The sequence below is a fragment of the Oncorhynchus kisutch genome, linkage group LG21 (genome assembly GCF_002021735.2).
Source record: "Oncorhynchus kisutch isolate 150728-3 linkage group LG21, Okis_V2, whole genome shotgun sequence".
Lineage (NCBI taxonomy): Eukaryota > Metazoa > Chordata > Actinopteri > Salmoniformes > Salmonidae > Oncorhynchus > Oncorhynchus kisutch.
In genome coordinates, this window is record NC_034194.2 from 24,848,270 (window position 1) to 24,874,974 (window position 26,705).

At 43.9% G+C, this 26,705-nt stretch overlaps 1 protein-coding gene across 2 annotated transcripts in view; it reads right to left on the reverse strand.

Moving 5' to 3' along the window:
* The window catches only part of mthfd1l (methylenetetrahydrofolate dehydrogenase (NADP+ dependent) 1 like), a 90,652-nt gene that overhangs the window by 17,157 nt on the left and 46,790 nt on the right, over positions 1 to 26,705 (reverse strand). For both annotated transcript variants that reach the window (XM_020455168.2, XM_020455167.2), the window contains exons 20-23: positions 10,069 to 10,208; positions 7,832 to 7,873; positions 5,369 to 5,472; positions 4,078 to 4,255 (exon numbers count right to left, since the gene is read on the reverse strand). In XM_020455168.2, the coding sequence (XP_020310757.1) occupies positions 4,078 to 4,255; positions 5,369 to 5,472; positions 7,832 to 7,873; positions 10,069 to 10,208 (464 nt within the window). The remainder of the gene's footprint in view (positions 1 to 4,077; positions 4,256 to 5,368; positions 5,473 to 7,831; positions 7,874 to 10,068; positions 10,209 to 26,705) is intronic.

Below are 26,705 nucleotides of genomic sequence, written 5' to 3' on the forward strand. Positions count from 1 at the left end.
AGCAGTATATCCATATGCAAATGTATTTTTCCAGCAGGATAATGCCCCATGCACAAAGCTAGGATTGTCTAGGAATTCAGCTGACTGCAGTGGTCTGTCCAGTCACCAGATCTCAATCCAATTGAGCATCTATGGGATGAGATTCCTCACAATCAAACTTTATTTGACTCTATGTAACCTGGAAACCACATATCCTAAGGCTGCATTCATTGTAGCTGGGGATTTTAACAAGGCTAATCTGAAAACAAGACTCCCTAAATTCTATCAGCATATCGATTGTGCTACCAGGGCTGGTAAAACCCTGGATCATTGTTATTCTAACTTCCGCGATGCATATAAGGCCCTCCCCCTGCCCTCCTTTCGGAAAAGCTGACCATGACTCCATTTTGTTGCTTCCAGCCTACAGACAGAAACTAAAACAAGAAGCTCCCGCGCTCAGGTCTGTTCAACACTGGTCCGACCAATCTGATTCCACGCTTCAAGATTGCTTCGATCACGAGGATTGGGATATGTTCCGCATTGCGTCCAACAACAACATTGCTGAATACGCTGATTCGGTGGGCGAGTTCATTAGAAAGTGCATCGGCGATGTTATACCCACAGCAACGATTAAAACATTCCCAACCCAGAAACCGTGGATTGATGGCAGCATTCGTGCGAAACTGAAAGCACGAACCAATGCTTTTAACCAGGGCAAGGTGACCGGAAACATAGCCGAATACAAACAGTGTAGCTATTGCCTCCACAAGGAAATTGAACAAGCTAAGTGTCAGTATAGAGACAAAGTAGAGTCGCAATTCAACGGCTCAGACACAAGAGGTATGTGGCAGGGTTTACAGTCAATCACGGATTACAAAAAGTAAACCAGCCCAGTCTCGGACCAGGAAGTCTTGCTCCCAGTCAGACTAAATCACTTTTTTGCTCGCTTTGAGGACAATACAGTGCCACTGACATGGCCCGCTACCAAAACCTGCGGGCTCTCCTTCACTGCAGCCGACGTGAGTAAAACATTTAAACGTGTTAACCCTCGCAAGGATGCGGGCCCAGACGGCATCCCCAGCAGCGTCCTCAGAGCATGCGCAGACCAGCTGGCTGGTGTGTTTATGGACATATCTGCTATCTGAGCAGCTAACCGATCGCTGCAGCTATACATAGTCCATCTGTAAATAGCCCACCCAATTTACCTACCTCATCCCCATACTGTTTATATTTATTTACTTTTCTGCTCTTTTGCACACCAGTATCTCTTCCTGTACATGACCATCTGATCATTTATCACTCCAGTGTTAATCTGCAAAATTGTAATTATTTGCCTACCTCCTCATGCCTTTTGCACACAATGTATATAGACTCTCTTTTTTTTCCTACTGTGTTATTGACTTGTTAATAGTTTACTCCATGTGTAACTCTGTGTTGTCTGCTATGCTATGCTGCTATGCTTTATCTTGGCCAGGTCGCAGTTGTAAATGAGAACTTGTTCTCAACTAGCCTACCTGGTTAAATAAAGGTGAAAAAATAAATATTAAATCAACCCTTATCCCAGTCTGCTGTTCCCACATGCTTTAAGAGGGCCACCATTGTTCCTGTACCCAAGAAAGCCAAGGTAACTGAGCTAAACGGCTACCGCCCCATAGCACTCACTTCCGTCATCATGAAGTGCTTTGAGAGACTAGTCAAGGACCATATCGCCTCCACCCTACTTGACACCCTAGACCCACTCCAATTTGCTTACCGCCCCAATAGGTCCACAGGCGACGCAACCGCAACCACACTGCCCTAACCCATCTGGACAAGAGGAATACCTATGTGAGAATGCTGTTCATCGACGACAGCTCAGCATTTAACACCATAGTACCCTCCAAACTCGTCAACAAGCTCGAGACCCTGGGTCTCAACCCCGCCCTGTGCAACTGGGTACTGGACTTCCTGACGTGCCGCCCCCAGGTGGTGAGGGTAGGTAACAACATCTCCACCCCGCTGATCCTCAACACTGGGGCCCCACAAGGGTGCATTCTGAGCCCTCTCCTGTACTCCCTGTTCACCCACGACTGCGTGGCCATGCACGCCTCCAACTCAACCATCAAGTTTGCGGACGACACTACAGTGGTAGGCTTGATTACCAACAACGACGAGACGGCCTACAGGGAGGAGGTGAGGGCCCTCGGAGTGTGGTGTCAGGAAAATAACCTCACACTCAACGTCAACAAAACAAAGGAGATGATTGTGGACTTCAGGAAACAGCAGAGGGAGCACCCCTCTATGCACATCGACGGGACAGCAGTGGAGATGGTAGTAAGTTTTAAGTTCCTCGGCGTACACATCACAGACAAACTGAGTCATGATTAGGTGACTGACTAGGGGAGCTCAAGTCTTCAGGTCTCAAGCAAGGTTACTCATCACGCAGGGGCACACTGGGACCAGAAGCCAGCCCTGGTATTTCTAAAACACCGGCCCATTTTCCCCCTTGAGGCCCCCATTAGAAGCCAGAATGATAATTTTGCGCATAAAACCCAAGTCAGACAGGCCCACTGGGCTATAAATGGACCAGCCCATCTGGCATTTGCCTGAAAGTCTCTCTCTCTCTCTCTCTCTGTATCTCTCTCTCTCTGTATCTCTCTGTCTCTGTATCTCTCTGTCTCTGTATCTCTCTGTCTCTCTCTGTCTCTCTCTCTGACATTTGCGTCTAACGTTTCCCCCGCTGAGAGGAAAGGAGTGAAGAAGAACAGGCACATCACTCCCTCTCTTCCTGTACTGCCAACCCTCTATCCCGTCACCTCTCCTCCATCCCCCTCTCTTCTACATGGCCGGCGCTCCTCTCCTTTGAAAACGGAAGATAATGAGGCAGTATTAGAATGACATGGTCCAGATGGGAGTCTGATTGAGATGAGCGGTAGCTTGGCGGTCCGGACCGGGCCAGTCCGCCTCTTTCATCATGTGAGTAACCACCTGGTATGGTTTGGCCAAAGCAGACCCGTTCTTGGCAAGTCTTGTCTTCACACCTCCTCTGTGAGGCATAGCAGGGATATTGCCCTGGGTCGGAGGAAAGGCCACTTGGACCTACTCCGCCACATGCAACAGGCTTTATGTATAGGGGTTGTTCATAGGGTCACAGGGAGGAACTGGATGGGATACAGTAGCACAGTACAGTAACACACGCCCCTATGCCCCTGGCCCTGACCACAGCATTCTCACAGGGCTCAGAGGAATGACAGTGTGTCAGGACCCTTTAACAAGCCCCAAACAATTAATATCACAGGTCAGTGCTACACCACGCTAATACTAACCACTACTCAGTGCATACACATATACAAGCTAGCAGTGTGTCTCATTGCCATAGCTTCACAGTGAACTAGAGATGGGGTTTATTCCACTAATTCAATTCCAACTCTGTAAATTACATTTAGTTCAATTCAAATTTCAGGTCAGTCCATCTCTGAATTCTGAGATAATTAAATTCCTCTCAAGTCCAATGTTCCAATAATTCCATTCCCAATTCAATATTATGCCCAACAATTCCACAAATTCTAAATCCTCAGGGGTTCAGGCTGATCATGTCACTCAGTTCAGACAGCATAGCTATACTGGAAATATACAAATAAATTGTTGTGCTGCATGATTTGAACTCCATGTGCATGAATTCCAATCCAAACAGTCTAATTCCATATCTTGAAGATGGTTGAAATTAAAATTGAATTCAATGTAAATTCTTCACTTCATGAGTTAATTCAAGAATTGAATTGGAATTTCAATCTAAATTGAGCCCAACCCTGCATAGCTTCCCATGTACTGTAAAGCTAACATTACTGGTGAAATAAATGTGACCCGACCTTGCAGGCTCAACAAAAGCACAGTGTCAGTTAAGTGTTGTAGATCAATAAATTATGTTGGGACATTTTAGAATGATTGGACATGGCAACCAAATTCCTGCACCCATTTATATCACAAGCCAGAAGGGTCTGCAGAAACATGACAAGTTTGTCTATTTAGCTTACTTACTTTCCAGTACTTCCAGATTAGCGCTTAGAAGTGTAAACTAGAGGCTAGATGTCGTAGTGCAATGGGGCGTCTGTCTCTCACCTCTTGGCTGTAGAGGAACTGGAAGTGGCTGGGCTGACTGCCGGCCTGCTTCACTGCCTGGGCCAGTTCCACTGAGCCACGGCCACCCCGCGCCCAGTGATGACACGGCACGGCATCCGACGCCCCAGACTCCTTGGCCATCTGGCACACCAGGTCGATCTCAGCCTGGGTGTCGGTCCTGTGGAGTAGCCAAGGAGACGGTAACCATAGAGGAAACCAGGGAAACAACTGTAGGGATTGGAGCAATGAATGGTGTGACTGACAGTTGTTGGGACACATAACAAGGTGTTGAAATGAGATGGCAACTTCGAAGTGTTTAAGTTTGGCTTAACAAGACCTTTGTCCTTATGTTTTTGCAGTGTGTGTGGTGTGGCCATGTGACAGCCCATTTAGTCTAAATGAGGCCTGAAGGCCAAAGCCACATTCTAATAGCTTCCGACATGCCACAGTTGCTGTGTAAACACCTCAGTCACACTGACAGACTAACACTATGTAAAACACACCAAGTCATCTAACCACAGACCTCAACAACACCAGTCATGACATGGGCCACTTACTGTGTTTTCACAGTCCTCACAAGGATAGTAAAACAAGGAACATTCACATTTCCCCACAAATAAATACATCTATTTTAGGTTTAGGGGTTAGGGTTAGAATTAGGGGTTAAAGGGATATTTAAGGGTTAAAGGGATAGCATGCTAGCAGATACCCGAGCTAATGCTAGTTAGCATTAGCTCGCAAAACTACTTTCCTTCATACTGGACACAGAGACATAAATCCCTAAACATCTCTTTAATGTTACGGTTAGGGACAATAGGATTTAGAATGGGAAGCAATTGTTTTGTCCCCATAAGGAGAGTAAAACAAACGTGTGTGTCACTGGCAGGTTGACATTTATTGTCATGAGTCTTGTCCTGGAAGCAGAACGGAGGGATTTCCCCTAAGATGGGCCAGCTGCAAAATCTAAATAGTTGATATTTAAAAAAAATGCATGAAAACAGTGTGGTTAAGGTTTAAAATCAGACGTTATGACTTTATGGCCGTGCCGGCTAGTGACCACTCTGTAGAGCTGAGTGTCACTGACCCTCATATGGGTTTGCATATTTTTTGTAACAAACTGATAAGGATTCTAAAGCTAAACATGTTGTCTGCATACGTCTGTGCATGTGTTAATATCTGCATTCACATGCCTGTCCACGATATGGGGTCTGACAGAGAGAGAAGAGAGGCCCAGGCCAGCTAAGGATACAGCTGATCAGCTGCTCAGACTGTTACAGACTGGAAGTCTTACTTGAAGACGTTGAGAGCCACGACCACGGGGACTCCAAACAGGTGGGCTATCTGGATCTGTTTCCTCAGGTTACTGCTGCAGCCCTTCACCACCAGACTCAGGTTCTAGAATACAGAGGGACAGAGAGAGTAAGATGGGAGGGAGGGAGAGATTCATTCCAATCTAATGGAAACATAGTCAACCTCAAAGTGAAACTCATCCAGGTCAGAAGTGCAGTGGCATTAGATGTGAGGCAGAGAGAGTGGCAGGCATTCATCTCTTTCATTTCCACAAGTGTGAATATTAAATGCTAACTACCGAAACAGGATATCACCATTTACGAGAAGCTTGGTCAATGACTCAGGAGTTCTCGCTCATATGACACAGTCTGTGAGAAAGACAGTATGCGCGAAAGACTGAGAAAGAGCAAGAGAGAGCGAGAGAAGAGATAAAAAGCAAGAGTGGGCGTAAATAGAGGATGTTATAATTGCATTGTAAGAGCCAGGTCTTTTACAGAGTCAGGAGAATTGGAAGGTTGAACCTATTGGCATCCCTGCTACAGTCTGGTAGCTCAGTCGCCTAGAGCAATACTGGGTCGCCCCAGGGGGGGGGGTTATTTGTCAGAGTGGGTGTGCGTGCACGTGGTGACTGTGCGTGACAGGCAATACTCCCAGAGATAATTAAACTCTGTCTGTTTAGCACCAAAGTTGTCATATTCCAGGATCCACCGACTGGCCTATCCAGAACCCAGTCCGTAGTCATCTCCAGGCCCTAAAGTTACTCTGCTGTGCCTGGCTCTGTGCCTGGCTCTTCTCTCTCAAGCCCTTCTGCTTCTCGTTACAGCCCTCACAATTAACTTAGCTAACACCCCTTCATTATTTGCTCAGCTGAGGAGCCTTTGAGAGAGGAGTGATTTAAACCAGGCATGGGGTTTGAACATACAGACCCCCCACCTCCATCTCTATTAAGACCCCTCCCTGACCGGAGACCCAAGCCAAGGGTCTATTTGCCCTGCTAATCAAATAATTACCTCAAATCATGTTGAAGAGAGAGCGAGAGAGAGAGAGAGCGATGCATGTCTGTATGTGAGGAATAGAAAGAGGAATGAGGACCAACGGGGATGGCTGGAGGCTAGGGCAGAACTTGGAAATGTCAGATACTCTTTTTAGTCCTTCCTTCGTTTTCCTCTTCCCTCCTACCCATGTGTATAGTGTGACATTGCATCATCCCCTAAAACCATAAACCTCATCTGACCTTATGAAATCTGCCTGTTTATAGGTGTGTTCCGTATTACCAGAGACATTCATATCCAGGTGCTAAGTCCCACTGTTCTGCTGGCTGATTGATTGATTAAATGATATTCCACTCACTTGTCACTTGCATCCCAGATCTAAATCAGTCCCTTATTAGAGGGGAAGTACTGTATGCGAACTGGCAGTTAGAGTGTTGGACTTATCCTCGAGCTGACAAGGTAAAAATGTGTCGTTCTGCCCCTAAACAAGGCAGTTAATCCAATGTTCCTAGGCCGTCATTGAAAATAAGAATTTGTTCTTAACTGGCCTGCCTAGTTAAAAAAAGAAAAAAAAGAATGCAGAACATCAAGGCCTGGATTTAAAAAACCCTTGTACACGCCCTTCCTCAAGTCCACGCATGTAATGTTAACAGGGCGCAACGTTGCCACCTATGGACAGGGATATGTATGGCCTTCCATTTTATCAAGCCCACAAACAAATAAACAAACAAAGGCTTGATTTGTTGATTGTGGTGGAAAATGTGAAAGGAAATGTTGTGTTGCACAACATGGTAATAGGTCTTACATGAGCAAATGACTTCCTAACTGTATCTAATAGTACCAAGGCTATCCTGACCTTAGACAAAATCAGGTTATGTTAATGATCATAACCCAGTGATTAGATCGAACCACAACCCCCCTACCCCTCCACCTCTCAATAAAGCCACTGACATGTTTATTTCATTTCCCTAATCAATTTCTATCCCTGCATCATCATCAAGTCAGGGAACCAATGGGAGACATGCAAATCAAATTTTGGTCAGGAGGACATCATGTTCATGTCAGGTACAGTAGCCTATGGTACAGTAGTAGCCTATGGTACAGTAGCTTATGGTACAGTAGCCTATGGTACAGTAGCCTATGGTACAGTAGTAGCCTATGGTACAGTAGTAGCCTATGGTACAGTAGTAGCCTATGGTACAGTAGCCTATGGTACAGTAGCCTATGGTACAGTAGTAGCCTATGGTACAGTAGTAGCCTATGGTACAGTAGCTTATGCTCAACTCCCAGCTCTTTCATGCCACAAAGTGTCTGTCTGCTGACTTTGGTTAATACTTTTTTCACTGGTATTTTTTTAAAACTTGGGGAACAAGGGAGTCAACTCTTAATAAGCTCACATTGCCACGGACAACACAAATAGTTGTACTACTCTGTTTCAAACCATGTAAAGTGCTCTCTCTCCAATGTCTTACCTCATCTATGTACTCTCTTGGTAGAGGTGAGCCAGCTGAGACCTGCAGGAACAGTCATTTTAGCACATATTCAAACAAAAAATATATCACCATCAAATACTGTATTTCACAGTTAGTTTTGTGTATCGGTTACCATTTACTGATGTACATGGTAACCGCTCTATCCTAGAATTGCAGAGATCCTATAACGTTAGCCCTATACAGTAGAGAACAATAAAGTTCTCTTGCTATATTAGTATTATAGTGGTGGAAAAAGTACTCATTTGTCATACTTGAGTAAAAGTCACCATAATACTGTATAAATCATTTCAAATTCCTTATATTTAACAAACCAGACAGCAATTCTGAAGCGTTGGTGTTTAGTGAGCCCACCGGAACTGTCTGTAGGGATGTACTCAAAAAAAAAACGCACAATTGACGCTAGGCCTCCCAGACACGGCCAGTTACGGCAGAGCCTGGGCGCGAACCCAGGGTCTCTGTTGGCGCAGCTGGCGTTGCGGTACAGCACCCTTAGCCACTGCGCCACCCGGGAGGCTACAGTGCCTTGCGAAAGTATTCGGCCCCCTTGAACTTTGCGACCTTTTGCCACATTTCAGGCTTCAAACAAAGATATAAAACTGTATTTTTTTGTGAAGAATCAACAACAAGTGGGACACAATCATGAAGTGGAACGACATTTATTGGATATTTCAAACTTTTTTAACAAATCAAAAACGGAAAAATTGGGCGGGCAAAATTATTCAGCCCCCTTAAGTTAATACTTTGTAGCGCCACCTTTTGCTGCGATTACAACTGTAAGTCGCTTGGGGTATGTCTCTATCAGTTTTGCACATCGAGAGACTGACATTTTTTCCCATTCCTCCTTGCAAAACAGCTCGATCTCAGTGAGGTTGGATGGAGAGCATTTGTGAACAGCAGTTTTCAGTTCTTTCCACAGATTCTCGATTGGATTCAGGTCTGGACTTTCTAACACCTGGATATGTTTATTTTTTAACCATTCCATTGTAGATTTTACTTTATGTTTTGGATCATTGTCTTGTTGGAAGACAAATCTCCGTCCCAGTCTCAGGTCTTTTGCAGACTCCATCAGGTTTTCTTCCAGAATGGTTCTGTATTTGGCTCCATCCATCTTCCCATCAATTTTAACCATCTTCCCTGTCCCTGCTGAAGAAAAGCAGGCCCAAACCATGATGCTGCCACCACCATGTTTGACAGTGGGGATGGTGTGTTCAGGGTGATGAGCTGTGTTGCTTTTACGCCAAACATAACGTTTTGCATTGTTGCCAAAAAGTTCAATTTTGGTTTCATCTGACCAGAGCACCTTCTTCCACATGTTTGGTGTGTCTCCCAGGTGGCTTGTGGCAAACTTTAAACAACACTTTTTATGGATATCTTTAAGAAATGGCTTTCTTCTTGCCACTCTTCCATAAAGGCCAGATTTGTGCAATATACGACTGATTGTTGTCCTATGGACAGAGTCTCCCACCTCAGCTGTAGATCTCTGCAGTTCATCCAGAGTGATCATGGGCCTCTTGGCTGCATCTCTGATCAGTCTTCTCCTTGTATGTGCTGAAAGTTTAGAGGGACGGCCAGGTCTTGGTAGATTTGCAGTGGTCTGATACTCCTTCCATTTCAATATTATCGCTTGCACAGTGCTCCTTGGGATGTTTAAAGCTTGGGAAATCTTTTTGTATCCAAATCCGGCTTTAAACTTCTTCACAACAGTATCTCGGACCTGCCTGGTGTGTTCCTTGTTCTTCATGATGCTCTCTGCGCTTTTAACGGACCTCTGAGACTATCACAGTGCATGTGCATTTATACGGAGACTTGATTACACACAGGTGGATTGTATTTATCATCATTAGTCATTTAGGTCAACATTGGATCATTCAGAGATCCTCACTGAACTTCTGGAGAGAGTTTGCTGCACTGAAAGTAAAAGGGGCTGAATAATTTTGCACGCCCAATTTTTCAGTTTTTGATTTGTTAAAAAAGTTTGAAATATCCAATAAATGTCGTTCCACTTCATGATTGTGTCCCACTTGTTGTTGCTTCTTCACAAATAAATACAGTTTTATAACTTTATGTTTGAAGCCTGAAATGTGGCAAAAGGTCGCAAAGTTCAAGGGGGCCGAATACTTTCGCAAGGCACTGTACTTAAAAACTACTTTAGTAGTACTTTAAAGTATTTTTACTTAAGTACTTTACACCACTGATAGAATGGATGGATGACTCACATTGGGACCGCCACCATGCATTTTCAATGCTCTGACTGTGGCGACCAGGACGACAACGTTTGGCCTCAGCCCCGAGGCCCTGCACTTGATGTTGAAGAACTTCTCCATCCCGATGTCTGCCCCGAAACCAGCCTCAGTCACTGTAGAGAGGAGAGAAGGGGGTAGGAGTCAACACCAGAGTTAGACAGAAAGTGAGATAAGTCCAAAGCATAGGCAGATCAGCCCTGTGTTTGTTTTCACTTTCTGTAACTTAGTTCTACAGTACATGGACATTACATGTGACCAAGTTCTCAGTTTAGTCGGATACATCTTCAAAGAGCACTGCAGCGAAGACAAGCCATGTTATGATCACTTTCTACCTCCCCCTCTACCCATCTCTCTATCCCTCCCATCTCTGTGGGAGTAAATCTGAAGTGAATGGCTGGTTCAGTTGGAGGTCTGTAAAGGGTTCAGGGCCTCTGATACTACAGCCCTTGAACACACTCCAACACAAGCAAATAGTCTACCTGCAATCACAGCTCTGTTAAGATACAGCTTCCTGGAGGGCCACCATTGTATGAGTCACAAGGAGAAAGCGGACAGATATTCATTACCAGATAGCACAGCTATGCTGAAGGTGGCTCAAGATGGCGCCGACAGAAATGGCAGCTCTGCTTCAAGCTCCGAAGCAGCATTTCAGTATTTTGTTTTGTGTGCTATTTCTTACATTATTAGCCCAGAACAATTTTTGTGTTACTACATACTCCTGGAAATAACTTTCAGATATCAGAGCGGTGATAACTCACCAGCATTATGACTTGAATTGGATCCTTGTTCGTACCCCCTAGGGCAATGCTACTGAAGTTCTATCAACACATTGACTGTAGTACCTTCGCTGGAAAAACACTCGACCACTGCTATTCCCTCTTCTGGGATGTCTACAAGGCCTATTCAACGCTGGTCTGACCAATCCATGCTTCAAGATTGTTTTGATCATGCGTACTGAGATATGTTACGGGTAGCCACTAAGAAAAACATACAGTGCCTTGCGAAAGTATTCGGCCCCCTTGAACTTTGCGACCTTTTGCCACATTTCAGGCTTCAAACATAAAGATATAAAACTGTATTTTTTTGTGAAGAATCAACAACAAGTGGGACACAATCATGAAGTGGAACGACATTTATTGGATATTTCAAACTTTTTTAACAAATCAAAAACTGAAAAATTGGGCGTGCAAAATGATTCAGCCCCCTTAAGTTAATACTTTGTAGCGCCACCTTTTGCTGCGATTACAACTGTAAGTCGCTTGGGGTATGTCTCTATCAGTTTTGCACATCGAGAGACTGACATTTTTTCCCATTCCTCCTTGCAAAACAGCTCGATCTCAGTGAGGTTGGATGGAGAGCATTTGTGAACAGCAGTTTTCAGTTCTTTCCACAGATTCTCGATTGGATTCAGGTCTGGACTTTCTAACACCTGGATATGTTTATTTTTATTATTGTAGATTTTACTTTATGTTTTGGATCATTGTCTTGTTGGAAGACAAATCTCCGTCCCAGTCTCAGGTCTTTTGCAGACTCCATCAGGTTTTCTTCCAGAATGGTTCTGTATTTGGCTCCATCCATCTTCCCATCAATTTTAACCATCTTCCCTGTCCCTGCTGAAGAAAAGCAGGCCCAAACCATGATGCTGTCACCACCATGTTTGACAGTGGGGATGATGTGTTCAGGGTGATGAGCTGTGTTGCTTTTACCCCAAACATAACGTTTTGCATTGTTGCCAAAAAGTTCAATTTTGGTTTCATCTGACCAGAGCACCTTCTTCCACATGTTTGGTGTGTCTCCCAGGTGGCTTGTGGCCAACTTTAAACAACACTTTTTATGGATATCTTTAAGAAATGGCTTTCTTCTTGCCACTCTTCCATAAAGGCCAGATTTGTGCAATATACGACTGATTGTTGTCCTATGGACAGAGTCTCCCACCTCAGCTGTAGATCTCTGCAGTTCATCCAGAGTGATCATGGGCCTCTTGGCTGCATCTCTGATCAGTCTTCTCCTTGTATGAGCTGAACGTTTAGAGGGACGGCCCGGTCTTGGTAGATTTGCAGTGGTCTGATACTCCTTCCATTTCAATATTATCGCTTGCACAGTGCTCCTTGGGATGTTTAAAGCTTGGGAAATCTTTTTGTATCCAAATACGGCTTTAAACTTCTTCACAACAGTATCTCGGACCTGCCTGGTGTGTTCCTTGTTCTTCATGATGCTCTCTGCGCTTTTAACGGACCTCTGAGACTATCACAGTGCAGGTGCATTTATACGGAGACTTGATTACACACAGGTGGATTGTATTTATCATCATTAGTCATTTAGGTCAACATTGGATCATTCAGAGATCCTCACTGAACTTCTGGAGAGAGTTTGCTGGACTGAAAGTAAAGGGGCCGAATAATTTTGCACGCCCAATTTTTCAGTTTTTGATTAGTTAAAAAAGTTTGAAATATCCAATAAATGTCGTTCCACTTCATGATTGTGTCCCACTTGTTGTTGATTCTTCACAAAAAAAATACAGTTTTATATCTTTATGTTTGAAGCCTGAAATGTGGCAAAAGGTCGCAAAGTTCAAGGGGGCCGAATACTTTCGCAAGGCACTGTATGTGTATGTGACCAATAACATTTGATTTGATTAGATGACAGCTAACACCACTAACACTGTTAGGGCTACAGGTTTACATTTCATCACACTGAAACTGTCAGCAAAGAGCTAGCACAGGGCTAATGACAACATAGACAACCAGCCTTGTGACCGCTTCCTGTTGTTTACACAGGAATCTCAGTCCTGGATGTTTCCAGTAGGGACCCCTGGTCCACTGGCCCTGCCCCAGTAGGCTGTGCCCCCCCACCAGGGCTCCTCCAGGCTCCAGGCCATGACAGCCAGCTCCTCCCAGACTACACCCTCTCTCAGTGGGCTTCCTGTGCCACTTCCCTGGGAGGTCGGGGGAAGTTACTGTTTCCACTGGTGAAAGGTGGCATTCCTAACAGAGGTGTGTGTGTGTTTGTCATGTTAGTGCATGCATGTGTGTGTGTTGAACTCTAGAAAACCCTAGGCCAGTTAAATCCTGGATTATCCCAAATAAAGGGATGTCGATTAAAAGGATTTAATAAATATTTGGACCTACAGTAATTAAGGGAATCACCTGCAATTGTGTGTGTTTTAGAAGTCAAGTGTGTAGATTCTCCATTTAACATCTGACATGATGTCTAACTGACCACGGACACACGCCACCATACTGTTCCTTCTAGCTATTCAGAGCACTCCAAAAAGTCAGGCCCAGAATTGCACAGTCCACAATATAAACGGAGTCTAACAAGTGATGAAAATGTGTTTATCCATAAAACTCTACTCATCTGGAAATGCATATGGGAAAATGAACAGAAACAGAGATTGAAACAGTGTATTTAAGCTATTTGACCACAGAAGAGATTAGTGTATTGAGAGTGTGGTTACAAAGAGACGTCCTCGGACCCAAAATGTTACAGACTGACAAACGATAAAATACAATCCCTCGGTTGTGGTGACTATTTTCTGGAAAGGGGGTGAGTTTCCATGAGAAAATGAAAGGTGTGTATTATATCATGGCTACACTGTTATATGGGCTAATCAACAGAGAGAGAGAGAAACAGAGAGAGGGATAGAGAGAGGGGGGAGGGGGTCTGCTCTGCTTAACCTCACTGTCATTAAGCCATCCGTCAGAGATGCGGTAGTTTTTGGGGCCTAAAAAACACATTCTGCATTTCAACTGGTGGCCTTTCCATTTGTTAAAATCAACAACGCATGTCCAAATCTTAACCAAAGGATTTAGCAAGATGTTTGGTGAACTACGGAGAGCAGACTGTTTTCTTGCATTTCTACAGGGGTAGGAATTTGTTTTTGTGTTTATCCTGGCTGTGACAACATGGTATTACTGTCAAGTCCTGGCAATGAATTGATCACCAGAGAAAAAGCTTATTTTGGTCTCATTTTGAAACCTGGGTAGTGGATTAATGATGATCCTTTCACAAATTGTGATTGTCCAATGACACAACCACACACACAGTCACGGCCGCGTACGAGAGGGAGAAAGACAGAAACAACAACACGGTAACCCAGAGGATGTCTAAAGGAAGCCCCTGTGAGTTTCCTGGTCTGTGTGGTGAACTCAAACTACTGAGAATTGTTGTGAAAAGCTGTGGGGCTACAGAGGACAGAGCAGGGGAGTAGTGAGGCTTGTTCAGGGTTACTACCAGTCACAGATCTGGAGCAGCAGCAGCCCAGCCTCAGCGCGCGCACACACACACAGGCCTGAAAAGTAAGCCAGGTCAGCGCTAGTTTCTCCACCCCCCCCCAATTTTTTTTTTCCCCCAATATGAATGAAAATGCAGATTTGAGATACGATCACTGATAATACCTATTCCTAACAAGTTTTATTCCATTCTTTACATTATTCTCTCAGGTTCCAATCCTGACTTTAGAAACAAAATGTGTGTTATTCACCTGAATTAGCCTATGCATTAATGTCATTGGGAGGTCTGCACAAAAGTAGTCAAATCTGTGTTCAGCTCAACATTAACAAGTTTGGATGTGTCTAGTTATTCAAATGGATCCACATTCCTTCATCTGTGTGTTTTGTACAAAGGGGAAAACCCAGTGTCCCTGTTGTTAGAGGTTATTTGAGTGCCCTCTCCTCCACACCAGACTAGACCACTAAGGATGCAGGAATAGCAGGAATCTGACATGTGGAATGCATTTCAAAATGGGAGTCTGTCTGGGACTAGCCTCCACCCAGGGTGCATTCGATCTCTCTCTTATCTAAACTACAGTCAGTGCAAGACTGAAGGCTGAAACTGACTTAAACTACCACAACTAAAACATGTGAGAAGGATAGTATTACATTGTCACCTTCAACCTTCAATAACCACACGATTCTGGTGTTTAGTTCTTGGCAAGAGGGATGGGAGGCAGGTAGGGGAGGGAGAGTAGAGGAAGAGGGGAGGAAAGGGGGAGAGGGCATCACAGCTGTCTGAGGAGCCTCAGAGGGGAGGATAAGTTCCTAACATACCTGAGAGTCTGGTAACAAACAGAGACAGCAGGAGGGGGACTACGAACACAGGGAGCATGAGAGGGACTACGAACACAGGGAGCAGGAGAGGGACTACGGACACAGGGAGCAGGAGAGGGAGCAGGAGAGGGACTACGGACACAGGGAGCAGGAGAGAGCCTACGAACACAGGGAGCAGGAGAGAGCCTACGGACACAGGGAGCAGGAGAGAGCCTACGAATACAGGGAGCAGGAGAGAGCCTACGAATACAGGGAGCAGGAGAGGGACTACGAACACAGGGAGCAGGAGAGGGACTACGAACACAGGGAGCAGGAGAGGGACTACGAACACAGGGAGCAGGAGAGGGACTATGAATACAGGAGAGATAGAGGTAAAGAGAGAGCGAGGAAGGAAAAAGAGGAAGGGATAAGATGGCCCCTTCCACACTTCTCTCCTCCTGACTGTGTTGTGAAACTCTACACTGGGAGCGTATTGCCTACGCATTCCTTCAGGTCAGTAGCGTGACAGTAACTACCTGGGCATGAAGGTGGCCACACACAAACACTGTAACTAGGTGGTAAGTAGTAGTACTGTGGGTTTAGCTAGGACTAAACACACCGGGCATGCCCTTAAAGACAGTTCACTACCACTCTGTGTCCACAGGCAAAAACACACACATTCCCATTATTCTTTCACAGAGAGACTGAGAATGGAGATTTTTTTTAAAGAGTGAGAGGAGAGTAAAACAGGGAGGGGAGGATGGATAGAGAAATATGGAAAGAGTCAGGTATGCTTTGACATTGATGGATTAGGCTGATTTACTCCAATGCATTCCACAGGCTCTTACGATCTGCTTCCTCCTCTAACGGAACCTTTCCACAGTTCCTAGAAAGCTTCGGAACCCTAGTCTGGAGCGTGGACTCCAAGCAGCAACCCTAAGGTACCAGGGCCAGAGGCTAGAGGCAGGACCAAGGCCAGAGGTTAGAGCCAGGACCAGGGCAGGACTCATCCAAGCAGCAACCCTGAAGTACCAGGAACAGGGCAGGACTCCTCTAAGCAGCAACCCTGAAGTACCAGGGCCAGAGGTTTGAGCCAGGACCAGGGCAGGACTCCTCCAAGCAGCAACCCTGAAGTACTAGGGCCAGAGGCTTGAGCAAGGCCCAGGGCAGGACTCCTCCAAGCAGCAACCCTGAAGTACCAGGGCCAGAGGCTTGAGCCAGGACCAGGGCAGGACTCCTCTAAGCAGCAACCCAGAAGTACCAGTGCCAGGACCAGGACTCAGGAGTAAGTGGGCTAAAGTTACTGGAAGCCAAGAACTAAGCTAAAGTTCAATCCTGGAGTTGTAACTTATATTTTGAGCCCACCCTTCCCAGGTAACCCGCGGTTTGAATTCCTCGCCAAAGTGTGCGTGCGCGCTTCAGCCCAGAATGTACAGTTGAAAAAGAGCTGGCAGTCATTTTCTTAGTTACTGTGTCTGTGTGTGTTACTCACACATCACACTCTTAGAATTAAGGGGGACCCTGGAGTTCCTCAGGGAACCATTGGTAGTCAATGTCAGCTGTACATAGTCCATCTGTAAATAGCCCACCCAATTTACCTACCTCATCCCCATACTGTTTTTATTTAATTACTTTTCTGCACACCAGTATCTCTACCTGTACATGACCATCTGAGCATTTATCACTCCAGTGTTAATCTTCTAAATTGTAATTATTCGCCAACCTCCTCATGCCTTTTGCACACAATGTATATAGACTCTTTTTTTTCTACTGTGTTATTGACTTGTTTATTGTTTACTCCATGTGTAACTCTGTTGTTGTCTGTTCACACTGCTATGCTTTATCTTGGCAAGCTCGCAGTTGTAAATGAGAACTTGTTCTCAACTAGCCTACCTGGTTAAATAAAAGGTACAAAAAAAGTTCCTATTTGCACCTTTTGTTAGTTGAGCGGTACTGGGAAGAATCTTTCATCCTTCAATGCAGCAAAGGCTTCCTGTAGAAAAGTGTATATATTGTAGCTATATCTTCTAGCGGTGGCAGCTGATCAGAAGATTTGTGGCTTATTTGGGACTTTAATAAGTTATTTTTGGCCACTCATGAGAGTAATTGTCATTGTTGTTCATGTGTTCAGTTGCAGAGTCAATAATAGAGTGTGTAACTGATAACTGATAAATCGGTTGACCAATATAAAAAAAATGTAATCAAATATTTTTATTTGATGTAAATGTAATCAAATATCTTTATTCCAAAGATAAAGCACAGATATTATAGACATCGAAGAAACAAATACATCTGCTCATTAGCAGTCTTTTTTTATGCCCGAAGAGGGCGCTCTACGAGCTGATCATTGAACTTCATTCAGCCTTAGGTTACAACGTGAGAGATGGTAGGTATGGTGGTTTGACAGTGAGTAGCTTGCCACAGCCAGCGTATTTGAATAAGTAAATCATCAAAAGTACAATTCACCAAGCAAGCAGCACTGGCATCACATTCTCACTTAGTTAACGTTAGCTGGTTTGCTAGCCAGCAGGGTAGTTAGTACATAAGTAACAGAGATTGAGCTAACACTGGAATGGCGCCAAAGTGAACACTCATCCTTGATACAAAAATGACACCATTACGGTCTTGGCCTATTATGTTAGCGAGTGGGCTTATTTAGTACATTTTCCAAAATAAACAAACAATCTGCAAAATGCAAGTCAGTTGGTTACATATCTACAGTGGCTTGCGAAATTATTCACCCCCTTGGCATTTTTCCTATTTTGTTGCCTTGATTTTTGAGGGGTTTGTATCATTTGATTTACACAACATGTCATCCACATTGAAGATACAAACAAGAAATAAGACAAAAAAACTAAACTTGAGCGTGCGTAACTATTCAACCCTCCCCTCATTATTTTTAGAGCCATCTTTTGCAGCAATTACAGCTGCAAGTCTCTTGGAGTATGTCTCTATAAGTTTGGCACATCTAGCCACTAGGGTTTTGACCATTCTTCAAAGCAAAACTACTCCAGCTCCTTCAAGTTGGATGGGTTCCGCTGGTGTACAGCAATCTAAGTCATACCATAGATTTTCAATTGGATTGAGGTCTGGGCTTTGACTAGGCCATTCCAAGACATTTAAATGTTTCCCCTTCAATCACTCGAGTGTTGCTTTAGCAGTATGCTTTGGGTCATTGTCCTGCTGGAAGGTGTGCCTCCTTCCCGGTCTCAAATATTTGGAAGATTGAAACAGGTTTCCCTCAAGAATTTCCCCGTATTTAGCGCCATCCATCATTCCTTCAATTCTGACCAGTTTCCCACCCAGTCCCTGCCGATGACAACATCCCCACCGTATGATGCTTCCACCACCATGCTGATGGATGGTGTTCTCAGGGGGATGAGAGGTGTTGGGTGTGCCCCAGACATAGCTTTTTTCCTTGATGGCCAAAAAGCTCAATTTTAATCTCATCTGACCAGAGTACCTTCTTCCAAATGTTTGGGGAGTCTCCCACATGCATTTTGGCGAACAACTAACGCATTTGCAATTTTTTTTTCTTTAAGCAATGTCTTTTTTCTGACCACTCCCCCATGAAGCCCAGCTATGTGGAGTGCATGGCTTAAAATGGTCCTATGGACAGATACCCCAATCTCCACTGTGATTGGGTTATCGTTGGTTTCTTTGTTGCCTCTCTGATTAATGCCCTCCTTGCCTGGTCCGCGAGTTTTGGTGGGCAGCCCTCTCTTGGCAGGTTTGTTGTGGTGCCATATTCTTTCCATTTTTTAATAATGGATTTAACGGTGTTCCGTGGGATGTTCAAAGTTTCTTATATTTTTTTATAACCCAACCCTGACCTGTTCTTCTCCACAACTTTGTCCCTGACCTGTTTGGGGAGCTCCTTGGTCTTCATGGTGCCGCTTGCTCAGTGGAGTCCCTTGCTTAGTGGTGTTGCAGACTCTGGGACCTTTCCCAGAGTGTATATAAACACTAAGATCATGTGACACATAAATAAAGTCCACCTGTGTGCAATCTAACTAATTATGTGACTTCTGAAGGTAATTGGTTGCACCATATCTTATTTAGGGCCTTCATAGCAAAAGGGGCTGAATACATATGCACGCACCATAAAAAAAAAAAAAATTGAACAAGTTCTTTTTTTCATATCACTATACATATTTGGACTATTTTATGCATGTCCATTACATGAAATCCAAATCTATTTAAATTACAGGTTGTAATGCAACAAAATAAGAAAAACGCCAAGGGGGATGAATACTTTAGCAAGGCACTGTATCACTCAGGCTATGTGATTGCATTCATGAGATAAGTAGCTAACATTAGCTAGCTAGCTAAATTAGCACATGACTAAAACCAGTGAGGCAAGCATGTTTTATTTTTTTTTTATTTTACCTTTATTTAACCAGGTAGGCAAGTTGAGAACAAGTTCTCATTTACAATTGCGACCTGGCCAAGATAAAGCAAAGCAGTTCGACAGATAAAACGACACAGAGTTACACATGGAGTAAAAACAAACATACAGTCAATAATGCAGTATAAACAAGTCTATATACAATGTGAGCAAATGAGGTGAGAAGGGAGGTAAAGGCAAAAAAGGCCAAGATGGCAAAGTAAATACAATATAGCAAGTAAAATACTGGAATGGTAGTTTTGCAATGGAAGAATGTGCAAAGTAGAAATAAAAAAATAATGGGGTGCAAAGGAGCAAAATAAATAAATAAATTAAAATTAAATACAGTTGGGAAAGAGGTAGTTGTTTGGGCTAAATTATAGGTGGGCTATGTACAGGTGCAGTAATCTGTGAGCTGCTCTGACAGTTGATGCTTAAAGCTAGTGAGGGAGATAAGTGTTTCCAGTTTCAGAGATTTTTGTAGTTCGTTCCAGTCATTGGCAGCAGAGAACTGGAAGGAGAGGCGGCCAAAGAAAGAATTGGTTTTGGGGGTGACTAGAGAGATATACCTGCTGGAGCGTGTGCTACAGGTGGGAGATGCTATGGTGACCAGCGAGCTGAGATAAGGGGGGACTTTACCTAGCAGTGTCTTGTAGATGACATGGAGCCAGTGGGTTTGGCGACGAGTATGAAGCGAGGGCCAGCCAACGAGAGCGTACAGGTCGCAATGGTGGGTAGTATATGGGGCTTTGGTGATAAAACGGATTGCACTGTGATAGACTGCATCCAATTTGTTGAGTAGGGTATTGGAGGCTATTTTGTAAATGACATCGCCAAAGTCGAGGATTGGTAGGATGGTCAGTTTTACAAGGGTATGTTTGGCAGCATGAGTGAAGGATGCTTTGTTGCGAAATAGGAAGCCAATTCTAGATTTAACTTTGGATTGGAGATGTTTGATATGGGTCTGGAAGGAGAGTTTACAGTCTAACCAGACACCTAAGTATTTGTAGTTGTCCACGTATTCTAAGTCAGAGCCGTCCAGAGTAGTGATGTTGGACAGGCGGGTAGGTGCAGGCAGCGATCGGTTGAAGAGCATGCATTTAGTTTTACTTGCATTCAAGAGCAATTGGAGGCCACGGAAGGAGAGTTGTATGGCATTGAAGCTTGCCTGGAGGGTTGTTAACACAGTGTCCAGAGAAGGGCCGGAAGTATACAGAATGGTGTCGTCTGCGTAGAGGTGGATCAGGGACTCACCAGCAGCAAGAGCGACCTCATTGATGTATACAGAGAAGAGAGTCGGTCCAAGAATTGAACCCTGTGGCACCCCCATAGAGACTGCCAGAGGTCCGGACAGCAGACCCTCCGATTTGACACACTGAACTCTATCAGAGAAGTAGTTGGTGAACCAGGCGAGGCAATCATTTGAGAAACCAAGGCTGTCGAGTCTGCCGATGAGGATATGGTGATTGACAGAGTCGAAAGCCTTGGCCAGATCAATGAATACGGCTGCACAGTAATGTTTCTTATCGATGGCGGTTAAGATATCGTTTAGGACCTTGAGCGTGGCTGAGGTGCACCCATGACCAGCTCTGAAACCAGATTGCATAGCAGAGAAGGTATGGTGAGATTCGAAATGGTCGGTAATCTGTTTGTTGACTTGGCTTTCGAAGACCTTAGAAAGGCACGGTAGGATAGATATAGGTCTGTAGCAGTTTGGGTCAAGAGTGTCCCCCCCTTTGAAGAGGGGGATGACTGCAGCTGCTTTCCAATCTTTGGGAATCTCAGACGACACGAAAGAGAGGTTGAACAGGCTAGTAATAGGGGTGGCAACAATTTCGGCAGATAATTTTAGAAAGAAAGGGTCCAGATTGTCTAGCCCGGCTGATTTGTAGGGGTCCAGATTTTGCAGCTCTTTCAGAACATCAGCTGAATGGATTTGGGAGAAGGAGAAATGGGGAAGGCTTGGGCGAGTTGCTGTTGGGGGTGCAGTGCTGTTGTCCGGGGTAGGAGTAGCCAGGTGGAAAGCATGGCCAGCCGTAGAAAAATGCTTATTGAAATTCTCAATTATGGTGGATTTATCAGTGGTGACAGTGTTTCCTATCTTCAGTGCAGTGGGCAGCTGGGAGGAGGTGTTCTTATTCTCCATGGACTTTACAGTGTCCCAGAACTTTTTTGAGTTAGTGTTGCAGGAAGCAAATTTCTGCTTGAAAAAGCTAGCCTTGGCTTTTCTAACTGCCTGTGTATAATGATTTCTAGCTTCCCTGAACAGCTGCATATCACGGGGGCTGTTCGATGCTAATGCAGAACGCCATAGGATGTTTTTGTGTTGGTTAAGGGCAGTCAGGTCTGGGGAGAACCAAGGGCTATATCTGTTCCTGGTTCTAAATTTCTTGAATGGGGCATGTTTATTTAGGATGGTTAGGAAGGCATTTTTAAAAAATATCCAGGCATCCTCTACTGACGGGATGAGATCAATATCCTTCCAGGATACCCCGGCCAGGTCGATTAGAAAGGCCTGCTCGCAGAAGTGTTTCAGGGAGCGTTTTACAGTGATGAGTGGCGGTCGTTTGACCGCTGACCCATTACGGATGCAGGCAATGAGGCAGTGATCGCTGAGATCTTGGTTGAAGACAGCAGAGGTGTATTTAGAGGGGAAGTTGGTTAGGATGATATCTATGAGGGTGCCCGTGTTTAAGGTTTTGGGGAGGTACCTGGTAGGTTCATTGATAATTTGTGTGAGATTGAGGGCATCAAGTTTAGATTGTAGGATGGCTGGGGTGTTAAGCATGTTCCAGTTTAGGTCGCCTAGCAGCACGAACTCTGAAGATAGATGGGGGGCAATCAGTTCACATATGGTGTCCAGAGCACAGCTGGGGGCAGAGGGTGGTCTATAGCAGGCGGCAACAGTGAGAGACTTGTTTTTAGAGAGGTGGATTTTTAAAAGTAGAAGTTCAAATTGTTTGGGTACAGACCTGGATAGTAGGACAGAACTCTGCAGGCTATCTTTGCAGTAGATTGCAACACCGCCCCCTTTGGCAGTTCTATCTTGTCTGAAAATGTTGTAGTTTGGAATTAAAATGTCTGAGTTTTTGGTGGTCTTCCTAAGCCAGGATTCAGACACAGCTAGAACATCCGGGTTGGCAGAGTGTGCTAAAGCAGTGAATAGAACAAACTTAGGGAGGAGGCTTCTAATGTTAACATGCATGAAACCAAGGCTATTACGGTTACAGAAGTCGTCAAAAGAGAGCGCCTGGGGAATAGGAGTGGAGCTAGGCACTGCAGGGCCTGGATTCACCTCTACATCGCCAGAGGAACATAGGAGGAGTAGAATAAGGGTACGGCTAAAAGCTATGAGAATTGGTCGTCTAGAACGTCTGGAACATAGAGTAAAAGGAGGTTTCTGGGGGCGATAAAATAGCATCAAGGTATAATGTACAGACAAATGTATGGTAGGATGTGAATACAGTGGAGGTAAACCTAGGTATTGAGTGATGAAGAGAGAGATATTGTCTCTAGAAACATCGTTGAAACCAGGAGATGTCATTGCATGTGTGGGTGGTGGAACTAATAGGTTGGATAAGGTATAGTGAGCAGGACTAGAGGCTCTACAGTGAAATAAGCCAATAAACACTAACCAGAACAGAAATGGACAAGACATATTGACATTAAGGATAGGCATGCTTAGTCGAGTGATCAAAAGGGTCCGGTGAGTGGAGAGGTTGGTTGGTGATTTAGACAGCTAGCCAGGGCATCGGTAGCAAGCTAGCATAGGATGGAGGTCTGTTAGCCACCCCTTACGTTCCGTCAGTAGATTAGTGGGGTTCCGTGTGGTAGAGGGGATTAATCCAAATCACACAACAACAACAAAAATAAAAACAATAGATATAGTTATAGAGGCCCAAGAAGAAAAGATAATAATAATAATTTAAAAAATAATTTAAAAAAAAAAAATAATAAAAAAATTGTCCGATTGTCTATTCAGATAGCAGCCGGTAAGACAGCTAACGGTTAGCAGGCCGCAGATGGGCATTCAGGTAACGTCGCGACGGAGGAGCCGGCCGAATAACTCCTTCGGGTAGATAACGTCGGCAGTCCAGTTGTGAAGGCCCGGTGGGGCTCCGCGAAGGCAGTAAAACGGGTCCGGATAGGTGACTGCAGCCCAGGTGTGATTGATGGAACTCAGGAGTGATTGACGGAGCTTGCTAGCTCCGGAATAATTGATGTTTGCTCCGGAATCGACGAAGGCCGATGGTCACACGGATAGCAGCTAGCTAGCTGTGAGATCCGGGTATGAATGTCCAGGGACATGGAGAGAAAAATTGGTCCGGTATGTTCCGTTCCGAGCCGCGCTGCGCCGTACAGAACTGGCGATAGATTTTCGAGCTAAAGGATAGCTGATGACCACAAACCGTGGTTAGCTGAATATTAACGATTTGCCAGTAAAGGAGCTAACTAGCTTCTGAACTAGCTTCTGGATTAGCTTCTGGCTAGTTTCAGGCTAGCTTCTTGGAGTTTCTGGCTAGCTTCTTGGAGGATTACAGATCTGAGGTAAATAATACTTTTTTATAAATATACATTGGTGAGGCGGGTTGCAGGAGAGTGTTTTGAAGATGAGTTGATGGAAAATAAAAATAAAATGTATGTGAAAAAGTTGTAAATATATATATATACAGGACACGACAAGACGAGGACAAAAGACGTCTGAACTGCTATGCCACCTTGGAGAACTTTTTCTGCATAAACGTTTTCAGTCATCAGTGCATGCCATTTGCAGATGGAATGTATAGCGAATACAATTTTGTATTCAATAGCAGAGTAATGTACATACAGTACTTTCAGAAAGTAGTCACACCCCTTAAATTGTTCACATTTTGTTATGTTGTAGAGTGGGATTAAAATGTAATTAATTGTATTTTTTGGTCAACGATCTACACAAAATATTGTAATGTCAAAGTGGAAGAAAAAATTGAATATTTGTGAAACATTTATGAAGAATAAAGTATCTTGATTAGATAAGTATTCAACACCCGAGTCAATAGATAGAATCACCTTTGGCAGTGATTACAGCAGTGAGTATTTCTGGGTAAGTTTCTAAGAGCTTTCCACACCTGGATTGTGCAACATTTGGCCATTATTCTTTTAATAATTTCTTCAAGCTCTGGCGAATTGGTTATTGATCATTGCTAGACAACCATTTTCAGGTCTTGCCATAGATTATCAAGCAGATTTAAGTCAAAACTGTAACTAGGCCACTCAGGAACATTCACTGTCTTCTTGGTTAACAATGTGGATTAACTGCAATGTTGTTGACCCATCCTCAGTTTTCTCCTATCAGAGGCATTACACTCTGTAACTGTTTTAAAGTCACCATTGGCCTCATGGTAAAATCCCTGATCGGTTTCCTTCTTCTCCGGAAACTGAGTTAGGAAGGACGCCTGTATGTTTGTAGTGACTGATTGTATTGATACACCATCCAAAGTGTAATTAATAACTTGCTCAAAGGGATATTCAATGTCTGCTTTTTTATTTTTACCCATGCAACTTGTGACTTGTTAAAGACTCCAATAAACTCCTAGACTTAATTACACTTGCCATAGTAAATGGGTTGAAAACTTATTGACCCTAGACTTTTCAGATTTTCATTTAATGTGTAAAAACTGACATTATGGGGTATTGTGTGTAGGGAAAAAGTCAAGGGGTGTGTATACTTTCTGAAGATATGTATGTATGGTTACTATAAGAAAACATGCTTGTCATAGGTTGCCATAAAGTGTTTGTTTATATGACCTTTGACTATTGTAAACACTGTGTAAATCTACTCAGGACAAATGCTAACGCTGACACAGTGGTGGCATGACAAACGACATGTTACTGCATTTAAATGCTTATTTGTGAACAGTGCAGTTTCCGATTTACAAAGTTTAATTCATTCAGCCAGCCACCCCCTGTGTTGGTTTAGGACAAATACATTTACATACTTCTTATCCACTTCCATTGATAGACTCTAAGTCATACCTAAGAAGGTAAACTAAACAAGTTTTGTATTTACTGTCTTATTTAGAAGATATACACGGAGTGTACAAAACATTAGGAACACCTTCCTGATGTTGCGCTGCACTTCCTTTTGTCCTCAGAACAGCCCCAATTCGTTGGACATGGCCTTTACAAGGTGTCGAAAGCATTCCACAGGGATGCTGGCCCATGTTGACTCCAATGCTTCCCACAGTTGTGTCAAATTGGCTGGATGTCCTTTGGGTGGTGGACCATTCTTAATGGGACACTATTGAGCGTGAAAAAGCCAGCAGCGTTTGCAGTTCTTGACACAACCCGGTGCGCCTGGTTCCAACTACCAATCCCCGTTCAAAAGGCACTTCAATCTTTTGTCCTGCCCATTCACCCTCTGAATGGCGCAAGAGCACACACACAATCCATGTCTCAATTGTCGCAAGGCTTGAAATCCTTCTTTATTCTGTCTCCTCCCCTTCATCTACACTGATTGAAGTGTATTAAAAAAGGGACATCAATAAGGGATCATTGACCAAGTGAAGGCTGTCTATGTCATGGAAAGAGCAAGTGTTCATAATGTTTTGTTCTCTCACTGTAGTTGCTTTTTGGTAGATATCCTGTAAATCACAAATAAAATGTTCTTAAATAATGCACATTTTATAATTAGTTAAGAAATCATTTAGAGTACCTGTTAATAATTTACAGCACAAAAAAGGTCAGTTTTTCATTCCACCCCAAAAACACAACATCGCCAGATATATCGGTAATCTGTGACTTTTGCCTCCCTAATATCAATATCATATTGGACACAAAAATAACATAGCGGTCAGGTTCTAGCCAATATTGGTTACGCCTGTACACTGCTAGTTCTGCCGCCTTTTTTAAAGCCGGACATAAGTGCATGTGACACTGAAGAGCCAAGTACAGTTGAAGTCGTAAGTTTACATACACTTAGGTTGGTGTCAATAAAACTTGTTTCTCAACCACTCCACAAATGTCTTGTGAAACAAACTACAGTGTTAGCAAGTCGGTTATGGGCATCTACTTTGTGCATGACACAATATATTTTTCCAACATTTGCTTACAGACAGATTATTTCCCTTATCATTCACTGTATGACAATCGCAGTGGGTCAGAAGTTTAAATACACCGAGATGACTGTGCCTTTAAACAGCTTGGAAAATTCCAGA